Genomic DNA, 17,966 nt, shown 5'->3' on the forward strand with positions numbered 1-17,966 from the left:
AAATCAAGCAAAAAAATAAATAGGCTTTCTATGGCCCACTGAGTGAGAGATGACACAGACAGGGATGGCACTCTAGCAGAAATGTCAATCTTAATCTCCCACAAAAAAAAAAAAAAAAACAGGGAGTGTCCTTCAATTACTATCTCCCTGCAGTAATCTCAGCCAGGTATGGCAGGCAGCAATAAGGAGTGGACTGATGCACAAATTAAATAAAAAGTGTGTACAAACCAAAAAGATAGCTGTGCAGAAAGGAAGGAACAAGAGGATTTGTGCTTTGAAAAAAGCAGTTGGTTTGCACAGCGGCGTACACACAGCAATGCAGCTATCAGGGAGCCTTCTAGGGCAGCCCAATGAGCTACAGCGCTGAGGGGAAAAAAAAAAAAATGTAGCTTCCACTGTCCCTGCACACCGAAGGTGGTGTTGGGCAGTGGAAATCGCTACAGCACAAGCGGTTTGGTGGTTAATGGACCCTGCCTAACGCTATCCCTGCTTCTGACGAAGCGGCAGCAACCTCTCCCTAAGCTCAGATCAGCAGCAGTAACATGGCGGTCGGCGGGAACTCCCCTTTATAGCCCCTGTGACGCCGCAGACAGCAAGCCAATCACTGCAATGCCCTTCTCTAAGATGGTGGGGACCAGGACCTATGTCATCACGCTGCCCACACTCTGCGTTTACCTTCATTGGCTGAGAAATGGCGCTTTTCGCGTCATTGAAACGCGACTTTGGCGCGAAAGTCGCGTACCGCATGGCCGACCCCGCACAGGGGTCGGATCGGGTTTCATGAAACCCAACTTTGCCAAAAGTCGGCGACTTTTGAAAATGAACGACCCGTTTCGCTCAACCCTAGTCAAGGGTCCTCGTCATCCTGTCAGTCCTTACATTAAAAGTCAAAGCAGTTTACTAAGGAGGACATGAAATCAACAACATATCACTCAAGTAAGAGCCAAACGTACCATTACATGGATATCCCCCTCCCACCGTGCACTTCTTTTTTTTCCTTTCATTGTTCCAACAACCATAATTTTTTTTTACTTCAAAATAGCTGTATCAGCTAGAGTTGAGCAACTTTTACTTTTTTCGGATCGAGTCGGGTTTTGCGAAACCCGACTTTGTCAAAAGTTGGGTGGGGTGAAATTGGCCGACTATTGCGAAAAGTCGGGGGCCGACTGAAACATGAAAACCAATGCAAGTCAATGGGGAATCAAAGTCGGCAGTGAGTGGAGGACAGGAAAACACCTACAGTGCCCATACATTTTAATGCCAAAAACATCAATTCTTATTACTTAAGCTTGTCAATCTTAATTTACTTTATAATAATAGTTAGGCATTGAAAACTGGGGGTCATTTGGCTAAAGTTGTGGGGGGGTAGGGCTGGCTCAAGATTTTCGTGGGCCCAGGAAATGAGGAATACGTCACGACGGTGGAGCAGGGAGAGGTAAGTATTTCAACTTTGCAAATGCTGTGATCCAGAGCAAGCGGGGGGGGGGGGGGCACTAGTCGGCACTGGCACAGGGCCCCTCATAGTACGGCGGTGTGTTTGACGGCGGGTGGCGCCTCCCACTGGCAGAGACACTTTTGCGTACTATGAGGGGCCCTATGCCAGTGACGTACCAACGAGTATGCCCCCCCACCTGATGAAGGAACCTGCACTTTCATCTGCACCTTCCTCTTTGCCCCCGTGTAAGGTGGTATAGTATGCGGGAAGGGGAACCTGACTTTCAGCAGGGTCAGATTCTGGATGTGTAGAGTGCAAGGGGAATGTAGTGGTCTGGGTCAATGTACCAGCAGACTCATCTATCACTGGCTGGGCAATGGGCAGGATGAGGAGGAAACACAGATATAGGCCCAAATAATAAAGTAGGCTAAATGCAGTTCAAAATTGGTAACAGGACTAAACAGGCGGCATTGCTTTGTTCAGTGGCGGACAACTGTAATGAGTGGCAGACACAGTTAGTAGGCCCAAATAATAAAGTAGGCTAAATCCCCACAGTTTTAAGCGTGCCCTAAAAACTCATTTGTTCAGATTGGCCTACTGCCTCAACGCATTAACCTAACTATCCCTGTGTGGCCCATTAAAAAAAAAACGTAATTGGGTTCCTCGCATCATGTACTCATACCCTTTATGCAGTTAATAGCCCTCTGTGTCTATACTGCTACATACTTAGGCAGTTAACTGGTTCATGCAGCTTTACATGAACACCTGAGCCTTACACTATGGCTGGTCCGACAAACTAAAGCAATTGTTACCATCCACCTCTCGTGTCTCTTCTTTTCCTCATAGTTTGTAAGCTTGCGAGCAGGGCCCTCATTCCTCTTGGTATCTATTTTGCACTGTGATTTCTGTTATGCTGTAATGTCTATTGTCTGTATAAGTCCCCTCTATTATTTGTAAAGCGCTGCGGAATATGTTGGTGCTATATAAACAAAATTATTATTATTATTATTACTAAATGCAGTTCAAAATTGGTAACAGGACTAAACGGGCGGCATTGCTTTGTTCAGTGGAGGACATCTGTAATGAGTGGCAGACACAGTTAGTAGGCCCAAATAATAAAGTAGGCTAAATGCACTTCAAAATTGGTAACAGGACTAAATGGGCGGCATTGCTTTGTTCAGTGGAGGACAACTGTATTGAGTGGCAGACAGTAGTAGTAGGCGCAAAATATTAACTGGTCTAAATGGAGGCCAGGGCCCCTGTATATTTTAACTATCATCTATCATTTCAACAAATTTGTATTGGCAGTGCCATTGAATGATTTAACAGCACAGATTACACAGTGGTGGAGCAGGGAGAGGTAAGTATTGCAAGTGGTAGAGCACTGTTCGAGCTGGGGGGGAACACTCTATCGTGGGCGGCAGTACTGGCACAGGGCCCCTCATATTACGACGGTGTGTCTAATGTTGGTTGTGCACCAAGAGTGGGCGCACCTGTCCAGGTTAAACGGCACTCGCACGGGTGCTTACACCAGGTGGTGACCACGGCCCTGTGTGGGGAGTCAGCCCATTTAGCGAGGTATAAAAATGGCCTATGGTGGACATTCAGCAGCTGCAAATGGAGATATTGGAGAAGTCAGAAAGAGGAGGCCAAAAGCAAGACATTTTTCAGGCAAGCTACGTGTCAGCAGGGGAAGATGGGGCAAAATAATTTGAAATCCATGATTGGTTCATTTTAATGAAGGTTAGATCATCCAGCTTTAAAAGCTGTTTTCCTACTCCCAGATAAGTTAGCCTTCGAGGCCTAGTGTAGCCAGACGATGACGCTGACTCAACACCTTCAGCCTTAGGTGCTATTGTGCTTTTGCCACTACCACCAGATGCACCACCAACATCATCAATACCAGCTGGCAACCACCGCCAATGGGCTCTTCCATCAGACTTCCGCATTTTTTAGAAAATCTAACCAAAATAACAACTGTTATATGGTACTGTAAAACAAGGTACAAGGTGTATATAAACTTGTTGAGAATTTAAATCTCCCTTTTTTAGAGGGGAGACTGAACCAAAACTCAGGCCCTGTGCATAAAACAACACAATGTAAGTGGCAGAAAGTGGCTGGCTGACATACGACAAACTAACAAGACTGAAGTATATCCACTTTGTGAGAATTTGAATCTCACTTTTTGGGGGGGGAGACTGAACCAAAACTCAGGCCCAGTGTATATAACAACGCAATCTAAGTGGCAGAAAGTGGCTGGCTGACATACACCAAACTAACAGGACTGCAGTATATCCACTTTGTGAGAATTGGAATCTCACTTTATTTTGGGGAGACTGAACCAAAACTCAGCAATGTAAGTGGCAGAAAGTGGCTGGAAGATATATGAAAAAATACAAGTACTGTAGTACAATTTCAATCTCCCTACAATGATCTCAGGACAAGTATGGCAGCAATAAAAAGGACTGCTGCACACAAAAGTGTGGACAAATAAACAAGAGAACTGTTGTGAATTCTGTTGTCGGGCTCCCTCCTGTGGTCATGAATGGTACTTTGGCTGGTTCTGTCCATGGACTTCCTCTGGTGGGTGTTTCTGAGTTTCACAGGTGACGAGGTTAATTTGTTAGCTGCTGCTCTATTTAACTCCTCTTAGATCTTTGCTCCATGCCGCCTGTCAATGTTCCAGTATTGGTCTGTACACTCCTGGATCGTTCTTGTGACCTGTCTTCCCATCAGAAGCTAAGTTCCAGCTTGTATTTCTTTGGTTTGCTATTTTTCTGTCCAGCTTGCTATTTAATTTGTTGTCTTGCTTGCTGGAAGCTCTGGGACGCAGTGGGAGCGCCTCCGCACCATGAGTCGGTGCGGAGGGTCTTTTTGCGCCCTCTGCGTGGTCTTTTTGTAGGTTTTTGTGCTGACCGCAAAGTAACCTTTCCTATCCTCGGTCCGTTCAGTAAGTCGGGCCTCACTTTGCTAAATCTATTTCATCTCTGTGTTTGTATTTTCATCTTTACTCACAGTCATTATATGTGGGGGCTGCCTTTTCCTTTGGGGAATTTCTCTGAGGCAAGGTAGGCTTTATTTTTCTATCTTCAGGGCTAGATAGTTTCTTAGGCTGTGCCGAGTTGCATATGGAGCGTTAGGCGCAATCCACGGCTATTTCTAGTGTGTTTGATAGGTTTAGGGATTGCGGTCAGCAGAGTTCCCACGTCCCAGAGCTCATCCTTATTATCAGTAACTATCAGGTCATTCCGTGTGCTCTTAACCACCAGGTCCATTATTGTCCTGACCACCAGGTCATAACAGTACAGGTGGCCCAAAGTACTAATGCATCTCAATAGAGGGATAAGAGAAGTTCTGAGACCATTTTTTTTTCTTTGCAGTGTGTTTTGTCTCTATTTTCCCCTTTACCTCTGGGTGGTTCAGGACACTGGTGTAAACATGGACATTCAAGGTCTGTCCTCTTGGATGGATAATCTCACTACAAGGATACAAAACATTCAAGATTTTGTGGTTCAGAATCCGATGTCAGAGCCTAGGATTCCAATTCCTGATTTGTTTTTTGGTGATAGATCTAAGTTCTTGAATTTCAAAAATAATTGTAAATTGTTTCTTGCCTTGAAACCTCGCTCCTCAGGTGACCCTGTTCAACAAGTAAAGATCATTATTTCTTTGTTACGTGGTGACCCTCAAGACTGGGCATTTTCCCTTGCGCCAGGAGATCCGGCATTGCGTGATGTTGATGCGTTTTTCCTGGCGCTTGGATTGCTTTATGACGAACCTAATTCAGTGGATCAATCAGAGAAAATCTTGCTGGCTCTGTGTCAGGGTCAGGATGAAGCGGAAATATATTGTCAGAAGTTTAGAAAGTGGTCTGTGCTCACTCAGTAGAATGAATGTGCCCTGGCAGCAATCTTTAGAAAGGGTCTCTCTGAAGCCCTTAAGGATGTCATGGTGGGGTTTCCCATGCCTGCTGGTCTGAATGAGTCTATCTGAGCATGGGCCTGAGCCTATGCAATGTGATAGGACTTTGACCAGAGCTGAACGGCAAGAACACAGACGTCGGAATGGGCTATGTTTTTACTGTGGTGATTCCACTCATGCTATCTCCGATTGTCCTAAGCGCACTAAGCGGTTCGCTAGGTCTGCCACCATTGGTACAGTACAGTCTAAATTTCTATTGTCTGCTACTCTGATTTGCTCTTTGTCATCCTATTCTGTTATGGCATTTGTGGATTTAGGCGCTGCCCTGAATTTGATGGACTTGGAGTATGCTAGGCACTGTGTTTTTTTCTTGGAGCCCTTGCAGTATCCTATTCCATTGAGAGGAATTGATGCTACGCCTTTGGCCAAGAATAAGCCTCAGTATTGGACTCAATTGACCATGTGCATGGCTCCTGCACATCAGGAGGATATCCGCTTTCTGGTGTTGCATAATCTGCATGATGTGGTCGTTTTGGGGTTGCCATGGCTACAGGTTCATAATCCAGTATTGGACTGGAAATCTATGTCTGTGTCCAGCTGCGGTTGCCAGGGGGTACATAGTGATGTTTCATTTTTGTCTATTTCGTCTTCCACTCCTTCTGAAGTTCCAGAGTTTTTGTCGGATTATCGGGATGTATTTGATGAGCTCAAAGCCAGTGCCCTACCTCCTCATAGGGATTGCGATTGTGCAATTAATTTGATTCCTGGTAGTAAGTTTCCTAAGGGCCGATTGTTCAATTTATCTGTGCCAGAACACGCCGCTATGCGGAGTTATATAAAGGAATCCTTGGAGAAAGGCCATATTCGCCCGTCGTCATCACCGTTAGGAGCAGGGTTCTTTTTTGTGGCCAAGAAGGATGGTTCTTTGAGACCTTGTATTGATTACCGCCTTCTTAATAAAATTACTGTCAAATTTCAGTATCCTTTGCCGTTGCTGTCTGATTTGTTTGCTCGTATTAAAGGGGCTAGTTGGTTCACCAAGATAGATCTTCGAGGGGCGGATAATCTTGTGCGTATTAAACAAGGCGATGAATGGAAAACAGCATTTAATACGCCCGAGGGCCATTTTGAGTACCTGGTTATGCCATTCGGGCTCTCCAATGCTCCATCAGTATTTCAGTCCTTTATGCATGACATCTTCCGAGAGTACCTGGATAAATTCCTGATTGTGTATTTGGATGATATTTTGGTCTTTTCGGATGATTGGGAGTCTCATGTGAAGCAGGTCAGAATGGTGTTCCAGGTCTTTCGTGCGAATTCCTTGTTTGTGAAGGGGTCAAAGTGTCTCTTTGGAGTTCAGAAGGTTTCATTTTTGGGGTACATTGTTTCCCCTTCTACTATCGAGATGGACCCTGTTAAAGTCCAGGCCATTTACGATTGGACTCAGCCGATATCTGTGAAGAGCCTGCAAAAGTTCCTGGGCTTTGCTAATTTTTATCGGCGCTTCATCGCTTATTTTTCTACTGTTGCTAAACCGTTGACTGATTTGACCAAGAAGGGTGCTGATGTGGTCAATTGGTCGTCTGCGGCTGTAGAGGCTTTTCAGGAGTTGAAGCATAGTTTTTCTTCTGCCCCTGTGTTGTGCCAGCCAGATGTTTCGCTTCCGTTTCAGGTTGTGGTTGATGCTTCTGAGATTGGAGCAGGGGCTGTTTTGTCGCAAAGAAGTTCTGAGGGCTCGGTGATGAAGCCATGTGCTTTCTTTTCTAGAAAGTTTTCGCCTGCTGAGCATAACTATGATGTTGGTAATCGTGAATTGTTGGCCATGAAGTGGGCATTCGAGGAGTGGCGTCATTGGCTGGAAGGAGCCAAGCATCGCGTGGTGGTCTTGACAGATCACAAGAATTTGACTTATCTTGAGTCTGCCAAACGGTTGAATCCGAGACAGGCTCGATGGTCGTTATTTTTCTCCCATTTTGATTTTGTGGTTTCGTACTTTCCGGGCTCTAAGAATGTGAAGGCTGATGCCCTGTCAAGGAGTTTTGTGCCTGACTCTACGGGTGTTCCTGAGCCGGCGGGTATTCTAAAAGAGGGGGTAATTTTGTCTGCCATCTCCCCTGATTTGCGGCGGGTGCTGCAAAAATTTCAGGCTGATAGACCTGACCGTTGCCCAGCGGAGAAACTGTTTGTCCCTTATAGATGGACTAGTAGAGTTATCTCTGAGATTCATTGTTCAGTGTTGGCTGGGCATCCTGGAATCTTTGGTACCAGAGATTTGGTGGCTAGATCCTTCTGGTGGCCGTCTTTGTCACGGGATGTGTGTTCTTTTGTGCAGTCCTGTGGGACTTGTGCTCGGGCTAAGCCCTGCTGTTCTCGTGCCAGTGGGTTGCTTTTGCCCTTGCCGGTCCCAAAGAGGCCCTGGACGCATATTTCTATGGATTTTATTTCGGATCTCCCCGTCTCTCAAAAGATGTCGGTCATTTGGGTGGTTTGTGATCGCTTTTCTAAGATGGTCCATTTGGTACCTTTGTCTAAATTGCCTTCCTCCTCTGATTTGGTGCCATTATTTTTCCAGCATGTGGTTCGTTTACATGGTATCCCGGAGAACATCGTTTATGACAGAGGTTCCCAGTTTGTTTCAAGGTTTTGGCGATCCTTTTGTGCTAGGATGGGCATTGATTTGTCTTTTTCCTCGGCTTTCCATCCTCAGACAAATGGCCAAACCGAACGAACTAATCAAACTTTGGAAACATATCTGAGATGCTTTGTTTCTGCTGATCAGGATGATTGGGTGTCCTTTTTACCGTTGGCTGAGTTCGCCCTTAATAATCGGGCCAGCTTGGCTACTTTGGTTTCGCCGTTTTTCTGCAATTCTGGTTTCCATCCTCGTTTCTCTTCAGGGCAGGTTGAGTCTTCAGACTGTCCTGGTGTAGATACTGAGGTGGATAGGTTGCAGCAGATTTGGACTCATGTGGTGGACAATTTGGCATTGTCCCAGGAGAAGGCTCAACGTTTCGCTAACCGCCGGCGCTGTGTGGGTCCCCGACTTCGTGTTGGGGATTTGGTTTGGTTGTCGTCTCGTTATGTTCCTATGAAGGTTTCCTCTCCTAAGTTTAAGCCTCGTTTCATTGGTCCGTATAAGATTTCTGAGGTTATCAATCCTGGGTCATTTCGTTTGGCCCTTCCTGCTTCTTTTGCCATCCATAATGTGTTCCATAGGTCGTTATTGCGGAGATACGTGGCGCCTGTGGTTCCATCCGTTAATCCTCCTGCCCCGGTGTTGGTTGAGGGGGAGTTGGAGTATGTGGTGGAGAAGATTTTGGATTCTCGTGTTTCGAGACGGAAACTCCAGTACCTGGTCTAGTGGAAGGGTTATGGTCAGGAAGATAATTCCTGGGTTTTTGCCTCTGATGTTAATGCTGCCGATCTGGTTCGTGCCTTTCATTTGGCTCATCCTGGTCGGCCTGGGGGCTCTGGTGAGGGTTCGGTGACCCCTCCTCAATGGGGGGGTACTGTTGTGAATTCTGTTGTCGGGCTCCCTCCTGTGGTCATGAATGGTACTTCGGCTGGTTCTGTCCATGGACTTCCTCTGGTGGGTGTTTCTGAGTTTCACGAGTGATGAGGTTAATTCGTTAGCTGCTGCTCTATTTAACTCCACTTAGATCTTTGCTCCATGCCACCTGTCAATGTTCCAGTATTGGTCTGTTCACTCCTGGATCGTTCTTGTGACCTGTCTTCCCATCAGAAGCTAAGTTCCAGCTTGTATTTCTTTGGTTTGCTATTTTTCTGTCCAGCTTGCTATTTAATTTGTTGTCTTGCTTGCTGGAAGCTCTGGGACGCAGAGGGAGCGCCTCCGCACCGTGAGTCGGTGCGGAGGGTCTTTTTGCGCCCTCTGCGTGGTCTTTTTGTAGGTTTTTGTGCTGACCGCAAAGTAACCTTTCCTATCCTCGGTCTGTTCAGTAAGTCGGACCTCACTTTGCTAAATCTATTTCATCTCTGTGTTTGTATTTTCATCTTTACTCACAGTCATTATATGTGGGGGCTGCCTTTTCCTTTGGGGAATTTCTCTGAGGCAAGGTAGGCTTTATGTTTCTATCTTCAGGGCTAGCTAGTTTCTTAGGCTGTGCCGAGTTGCATAGGGAGCGTTAGGCGCAATCCACGGCTATTTCTAGTGTGTTTGATAGGTTTAGGGATTGCGGTCAGCAGAGTTCCCATGTCCCAGAGCTCGTCCTTATTATCAGTAACTATCAGGTCATTCAGTGTGCTCTTAACCACCAGGTCCATTATTGTCCTGACCACCAGGTCATAACAGAGAACTGTGCAGAAAGGAGCAACAGGATTTTTGCTTTTAAAAAAGCAGTTGGTTTGAACAGCAGCGTGCAAACAGCAATGCAGCTATCAGAGAGCCTTATAAGGCAGCCTAATAAGCTACAGAGCTGATGCACAAAAATATAAACTCCACTGTCCCTGCAAACAAATGGTGGTATTGGACTGTGGAAATCGCTACAGCACAAGCAGTTTTGGGGTTAATCTTCCCTCCCTAACTATATCCCTTCTTCTGACAAAGCTGCAGCAACCTCTCCCTACGCTAAGATCGGCAGAAGTAAGATGGTGGTTGGCGTGCACGCCCCTTTATAGCCCCTGTGACGCCGCAGAAAGCAAGCCAATCACTGTCATGCCCTTCTCTAAGATGGTGGGGACCGAGACCTATGTCATCACGCTGCCCACACTCTGCGTCCTGCTTCATTGGCTGAAGAATGGCGCTGAAAGCGTCATACGAAACACGACTTTTGCGCGCAGATCGCCAACCTCATGGCCAATCCCACACTAGGATCGGGTCGTGTTTCATGAAACCCGACTTTGCCGAAAGTCGGCGATTTTTGAATTTGTCCTATCCGTTTCTCTCAACCCTAGTATCAGCACTCCACTCCATGATTCTCCAGGTCAATGTAATTAAGGCAAAACCAAACTTGCATCATTTTTGTTTTTTTTAGCGTAAACAGTGGAGAAAAAAAATTAAGATTTGTAAAAACTTACAGTTGATAGAGCTATCTGAAGGCTTACTGAGCTGCTGTTTATATGTATACCATTTTAGGGATCACTATATTTTGATCACTTTTTTTAGGCAGGTATGGCAACAAGAAAAACAACAACTCTGGATTTTGATATTTTTCTCTCTTTACGGTTAATTCATTTTATATTTGAATAGATCAGACTTTTAAGGACACAAAGATATAATCTATGCTTATTTAACTATTTATTGTTAATACTGTTGTACTCAAAAGTTTAAATACCTCAGCAGAATTTTTGCTTTCTTGGCCTTTTTTCAGAGAATATGAATGATAACGCCAAAACTTTTTCTCCACTCATGGTTAGTGGTTGGGTGAAGCCATTTATTGAAAAACTACTGTGTTTTCCCTTTTTAAATCATAATGACAACCCAAAATATCCAAATGACCATGATCAAAAGTTTACATACCCTGGTGATTTTGGCCTGATAACATGCACAGAAGTTGACACAAATGGGATTGAATGGCTACTAAAGGTAACATCCTCACCTGTGACCTGTTTGCTTGTAATCAGTATGTGTGCATAAATCTGAGTGAGTTTCTGGGTTCCAGACAGACTCTTGCATCTTTCATCCAGGCACTGACATTTCTGGATTATGAGTCATGGGGAAAGTAAAAGAATTGTCAACGGATCTATGGGAAAAGGTAGATGAACTGTATAAAACAGGAAATGAATACAAAAAGATATCCAAGGAATTGATAATGCCAGTTAGCAGAGTTCAAACTGTGATTAACAAATGGAAAATCAGGGGCTCTGTAAAAACAAAACCACTGTCAGGTAGACCAACAAAAATGTCGTCCACAACTGCCAGGAAAATTGTTTGGGATGCAAAGAAAAACCCACAAATAACATCAGCTGAAATACAGGACTCTCTGAAAACTAGCGGTGTGGCTGTTTCAAGATGCATAATAAGGAAGCACTTGAAATAAAAGGGCTGCATGGTCGAGTTGCCAGAAGAAAGCCATTATTGTGCAAATGCCACAAAGTATCTCGCCTACAATACGCAAAATGGCACAGAGACAAGCCTCAAAACTTCTGGAACAAGGTAATTTGGAGTGATGAGACCAAAATTGATCATTTTGGCCACAACCATAAATTTAACATTTGGAGAGAGCTCAACAAGGCCTATGATGAAAGGAACACCATTCCTACTGTAAAACACAGAGGTGGATCGCTGATGTTTTGGGATGTGTGAGTTACAAAGGCACAGGATACTAGGTCAAAGTTGAAGCAAAGATGAATGCAGCACTTCATCTGGAGGCAAATTTGCGCTCATCAGCCCAGAGGCTGTGCATGGGATGTACTTGGATGCTCCAACATGACAACAATCCAAAACACAAGACCAAGTCGACCTGTCATTGGCTACCACAGAACAAAGTTAAGGTTCTGGATTGGCCATCTTAGTCTCTTGACCTCAATATCATTTCATGCTAGACAGCCCAGGAACTGGAGGCTTTTTGCCAAGAAGAGTTGGCAGCTTTACCATCTGAGAAAATAAAGAACCTGATCCACAACTACCACAAAAGACTTCAAGCTGTCATTGATGTTAGAGGGGGCAATACATGGTATTAAGAAATGGGGTATGTAAGCTTTTCACCAGGCTCATTTGGATATTTTGGGTTGTCATTATGATTTAAGCAGAGAAAACACAGTAGATTGACACTCCATGAGTGGAGATAAAGTTTTGGAGTTATCATTCATATTCTCTGAAAAAAAGGCCAAGAAAGCAAAAATTATGTGGAGGGTATGTAAACTTTTGAGCATAACTGTAGGTGAAAAATGGGGTCGTTCCAATTTTTTTCCTATTTTTAAAAACCTTTGTTTACATTTTTCAATCCCCATAGTGGTCTTGAACTTGTGCATGTATGAGCATCAGCAATTGTGTTCCTTAAATGTTGCTGTGATTGAAATGATTTAACAGCTGTGATTGGAGAGAGCTCCAGTTGCTGCTCTCACAGACAGATGGCAAAAGTGTAAGACATTTGATAGGTATGGTGGGGCTTCAGCTCCTCTCTATAAAAGGGGAATCCATGTAGGGTATATTATTAAGTCCTTTGTCAGGAAGGGGATTTAACCCCTTAGTGATGGAGACAATTTTTTTAAAATCTGACCACTGTCACTTTACGTGGTAATAACTCTGGAACGCTTCAACAAATCCCAGTGATTTTGAGAGAATGTTTTTTCATGACACATTATACTTTATGATAATAGTAAATTTACAGTACAGACCAAAAGTTTGGACACACCTTCTCATTTAAAGATTTTTCTGTATTTTCATGACTGCTTTGCACACTCTTGGCATTCTCTTGATGAGCTTCAATAGGTAGTCACCGGGAATGGTCTTCCAACAATCTTGAAGGAGTTCCCAGAGATGCTTAGCACTTGTTGGCCCTTTTGCCTTCCCTCTGCGGTCCAGCTCACCCCAAACCATCTTGATTGGGTTCAGGTCTGGTGACTGTGGAGGCTAGGTCATCTGGCGTAGCACCCCATCACTCTCGTTCTTGGTCAAATAGCCCTTACACAGCCTGGAGGAGTGTTTGGGTTCATTGTCCTGTTGAAAAATAAATGATGGTCCAACAAAACGCAAACCGGATGGAATAGCATGCCGCTGCAAGATGCTGTGGTAGCCATGCTGGTTCAGTATGCCTTCAATTTTGAATAAATCCCCAACAGTGTCACCAGCAAAGCACCCTCACACCATCACACCTCCTCCTCCATGCTTCACGGTTGAAACCAGGCATGTAGAGTCCATCCGTTCACCTTTTCTGCGTCGCACAAAGACACCAAAGATCTCAAATTTGGACTCATCAGACCAAAGCACAGATTTCCACTGGTCTAATGTACATTCCTTGTGTTCTTTAGCCCAAACAAGTCTCTTTTTCTTGTTGCCTCTACTTAGCAGTGGTTTCCTAGCAGCAATTTTACTATGAAGGCCTGCTGCACAAAGTCTCCTCTTAACAGTTGTTGTAGAGATGTGTCTGCTGCTCGAACTCTGTGTGGCATTGACATGGTCTCTAATCTGAGCTGCTGTTAACCTGTGATATCTGAGGCTGGTGACTCGGATAAACTTATCCTCAGAAGCAGAGGAGACTCTTGGTCTTCCTTTACTGGGGCGGTCCTCATGTGAGCCAGTTTCTTTGTAGCGCTTGATGGTTTTTGCAACTGCACTTGGGGACACATTCAAAATTTTCCCAGTTTTTCGGACTGACTGACCTTCATAAAGTAATGATGGCCACTCGTTTTTCTTTACTTAGCTGCTTTTTTCTTGCCATAATGCAAATTCTAACAGTCTATTCAGTAGGACTATCAGCTGTGTATCCACCAGACTTCTGCACAACACAACTTAAGGTCCCAACCCCATTTATAAGGCAAGAAATCCCACTTATTAAACCTGACAGGCCACACCTGTGAAGTGAAAACCATTTCCGGTGACTACCTCTTGAAGTTCATCAAGAGAATGCCAAGAGTGTGCAAAACAGTCAGCAAATCAAACGATGGCTACTTTGAAGAACCTAGAATATAAGACATATTTTCAGTTGTTTCACACTTTTTTGTTAAGTATATAATTCCACATGTGTTAATTCATAGATTTGATGCCTTCAGAGTGAATGTACAATTTTCATAGTCATGAAAATACAGAAAAATGTTTATATGAGAAGGTATGTCCAAACATTTGGTCTGTACTGTAGGTCGATATTTTTTGTGTTTATTTATAAAAAATATATTGAAAAAAACAGCCGCACTCAGGTTTGGATTTTTGAATGCATAGCAGGAGCAAAAAGTTTATTCAAGTCATCACAATGTTAAGGCAATTAGGAGAGGGACTCCGTGGTAGGTATAACGTAGGTAAGTAGGTAACATTTCAACCCCGTGGTGGGTCTTTGTCAAACCTCACTAGAAAACAAGTATATACATGATTAGGGGCAAGGAAGAAAAGAAAATGAGCACTACAGAAAAAGAGTCATGTCAAACAACAGACATGTGCAACAAATGCACAAGAATATACAGTTTGTCATGGTGATACATATAGAAAATATATACAGAATATATACAAAAATATATACAGGGACATACCCCTTCCATGCCATTCCGGATCTCCACATGCAATAACTATAGGTATGCTCCCTTTCCTCTTCCCCTCTCTATATGGATTGCAACTGCTTTTTATTCACTTCAGTCCTTTTTTCTACAGTTCGTACTGGGAATTTCTCCAAATTCTTCTACACTGCATCTCCATTTTACTATTCCTATCCTCTTTCAAGGTTAGTTATGTGTACGCTCCCCAACTATATGGTGTTTTATTTGTGAGTCCTCTGCCAGCCCCTCCTGTTCGCCCTCTCGTGACACTTGGTGCACTTGATTGTCTGTACTCTGTGACGCTGTTATTAATTAATCTGATTGGGCTTATTTCTGTGTAATGCTTGTACATATCCCTGTATATATTTTTGTATATATTCTGAATATATTTTGTATATGTATCACCACGACAAACTATATATTCTTGTGCATTTGTGGCACATGTCTGTTGTTTGACATGACTATTTTTCTGTAGTGCTCATTTTCTTTTCTTCCTTGTCCTTAATCATGTACAGTTGTGGCCAAAAGTATTGACACCCCTGCAATTCTGTCAGATAATACTCAGTTTCTTCCTGAAAATGATTGCAAACACAAATTCTTTGTTATTACTATCTTCATTCAATTTGTCTTAAATGAAAAAACACAAAAAGGATTGTCCTAAAGCCAAATTGTTCGAAAAATCATGTGATGCTTCTCTAATTTGTGTAATTAACAGCACCTGTAACTTACCTGTGGCACCTAACAGGTGTTGGCAATAACTAAATCACACTTGCAGCCAGTTGACATGGATTAAAGTTGACTCAACCTCTGTCCTGTGTCCTTGTGTGTACCACATTGAGCATGGAGAAAAGAAAGAAGACCAAAGAACTGTCTGAGGACTTGAAAAACCAAATTGTGAAATTGTGAGGAAGCATGAGCAATCTCAAGGCTTCAAGTCCATCTGCAAAGACCTGAATGTTCCTGTGTCTACCGTGCGCAGTGTCACCAAGAATTTTAACCTCCCTGGATGTGGATGGAAAAGAAAAATTGACGAGAGATTTCAATGCAAGATTGTGCAGATGTTGGATAAAGAACCTCGACTAACATCCAAACAAGTTCAAGCTGCCCTGCAGTCCGAGGGTACAACAGTGTCAACCCGTACTATCCATCAGCATCTGAATGAAAAGGGACTGTATGGTAGGAGACCCAGGAAGACCCCACTTCTTACCCCAAGACATAAAAAAGCCAGGCTGGAGTTTGCCAAAACTTACCTGAAAAAGCCTAAAACGTTTTGGAAGAATGTTCTTTGGTCAGATGAGACAAAAGTAGAGCTTTTTGGGCATCAATATAGAGTTTACAGGAGAAAAAAAGAGCAATGACCCAAAACACACTTCAAAAAGCACTAGAAAATGGTTTGAGAGAAAGCACTGGAGACTTCTAAGGTGGCCAGTAGGGTTGAGCGACTTTTACTTTTATAGGATCGAGTCGAGTCTCAAAAGTCGGGTCGAGTGAAATCGGCCGATCCTATAGAAAAGTCGGGATCGGGGTCGGCCGAAACTCGAAACCCAATGCAGTGCATTGGGTTTCTAATGGTTCCCAGGGTCTGAAGGAGAGGAAACTCTCCTTCAGGCCCTGGGATCCATATTTAAGTGTAAAATAAAGAATTAAAATAAAAAATATTGCTATACTTACCCTCTGACGCGCCCTGGTACTAACCGGCAGCCTTCCTTCCTTAGAATCAGCGCGTGAAGGACCTTACATGACGTCGTGGCTTGTGATTGATTGCGTGACCGCCCATGTGACCGCTCACGCGACCAATCACAAGCCGCAACGTCACTGAAGGTCTTTCAAGAGCTGATTCTTAGGAAGGAAGGCTGCCGGAAAAAAGCAGGGCGCGTCCGAGGGTGAGTATATTCCTATTAGGTATATACTCACCCTCGGACGCGCCCTGCTTCTTTCCGGGGCGCGTCAGAGGGTGAGTATAGCAATATTTTTTATTTTAATTCTTTATTTTACACTTAAATATGGATTCCGATACCGATTTCCGATATTGCAAACATGTCGGAACTCGGTATCGGAATTCCGATACCAGATTCAGAAGATCGCCGACCTCATGGCCGACCCCACACAGGGGTCGGGTCGGGTTTCACGAAACCCGACTTTGCCAAAAGTCGGCGACTTCTGAAAATGACTGACCCGTTTCGCCCAACCCTAGTGGCCAGCAATGAGTCCAGACCTGAATCCCATAGAACAACTGTGGAGAGATCTAAAAATGGCAGTTTGGAGAAGGCACCCTTCAAATATCAGGGACCTGGAGCAGTTTGCCAAAGAAGAATGGTCTAAAATTTCAGCAGAGCATTGTAAGAAACTCATTGATGGTTACCGGAACCGTTTGGTCACAGTTATTATGGCTAAAGGTTGTGCAACCAAGTATTAGGCTGAGGGTGCCAATACTTTTGTCTGGCCCATTTTTCGAGTTTTGTGTGATATGATCAATGTTTTGCTTTTTGCTTCATTCTCTTTTGTGTTTTTTCATTTAAGACAAATTAAATGAAGATAAAAATACTAAGAATTTGTGATTGCAATCATTTTCAGGAAGAAACTGAGTATTATCTGACAGAATTACAGGGGGGTGTCAATACTTTTGGCCACAACTGTATATACTTGTTTTCTAGTGAAGTTTGACAAAGACCCACCACGGGGTCAAAACGTTACCTACTTACCTACTTTATACCTACCACGGAGTCCCTCTCCTAATTGCCTTAACACTGTGGTGACTTGAATAAACTTTTTGCTCCTGTTATGCATTCAAAAAATCCAAACCTGAGTGCGGCTGTTTTCTTCAACATATGACTTTGTTTGGATCATTTCCACGTCCAGCCAGCACCTATTTAATCATACACTGAGTGCACGCCTTCTTCTCTATAACTTATTTATAAAAAATATCCGAAATTTGAGAAAAATGGAAAAAAATAGCAATTTTCAAAATTTGATTGATTCACAGGTCAACAAAAAAAATTTTTTTTTCTGGTGTCCAAAATATTTTAATGAATTTGGGGTATTTTTGGGGTGCTGATTCTGAATATGCTATCAGTTTTGCCAGATTGGCTCAAGTTTTTGAGATTTTTGGTATCTTATTTATAGCACTTGTTGGTAAATGCGACGCATCATCTCATTAATTTCTTTGGATTAGTACTTGAACTGAGCAGTTCTCAATATAGTTTTGTGTTAATTAGTGTTCTAAAAGTTTGTTCATAGCTTGATTTTTGCACTAACTTTATGTTGTTGTCTGTTTTCCAGTGAAAAGCATGAACTCATCAAGAAGAAGTTGTCTTAACGATCCAGACTCATTCTGTTACATTTGTGGTGAATACACACTGCCAATACACACTTCATCATCATCAGGTGGGGGAAGGTCAGGTAACATGGTAAACACAGGTACAGGCACATCTTCACAATGAGGGACAGGCCTTCTTGCAGATTCCAT

The 17,966-nt window shown here is 43.5% G+C and overlaps 1 protein-coding gene across 2 annotated transcripts in view; it reads left to right on the top strand.

The window, feature by feature from the left end:
• CFAP299 (cilia and flagella associated protein 299) overlaps positions 1–17,966 on the top strand; it is a 967,879-nt gene that overhangs the window by 885,170 nt on the left and 64,743 nt on the right. Inside the window, exon 6 of one of the 2 annotated variants that reach the window (XM_069745705.1) lies at positions 14,616–14,685. The exons of the other annotated variant lie outside the window; for it this stretch is intronic. Within the exon in view, the coding sequence (XP_069601806.1) occupies positions 14,616–14,685 (70 nt within the window). The remainder of the gene's footprint in view (positions 1–14,615; positions 14,686–17,966) is intronic. 2 annotated transcript variants of the gene reach the window in all.

Source organism: Ranitomeya imitator, chromosome 1, assembly GCF_032444005.1.
Source record: "Ranitomeya imitator isolate aRanImi1 chromosome 1, aRanImi1.pri, whole genome shotgun sequence".
Classification (NCBI taxonomy): Eukaryota; Metazoa; Chordata; class Amphibia; order Anura; family Dendrobatidae; genus Ranitomeya; species Ranitomeya imitator.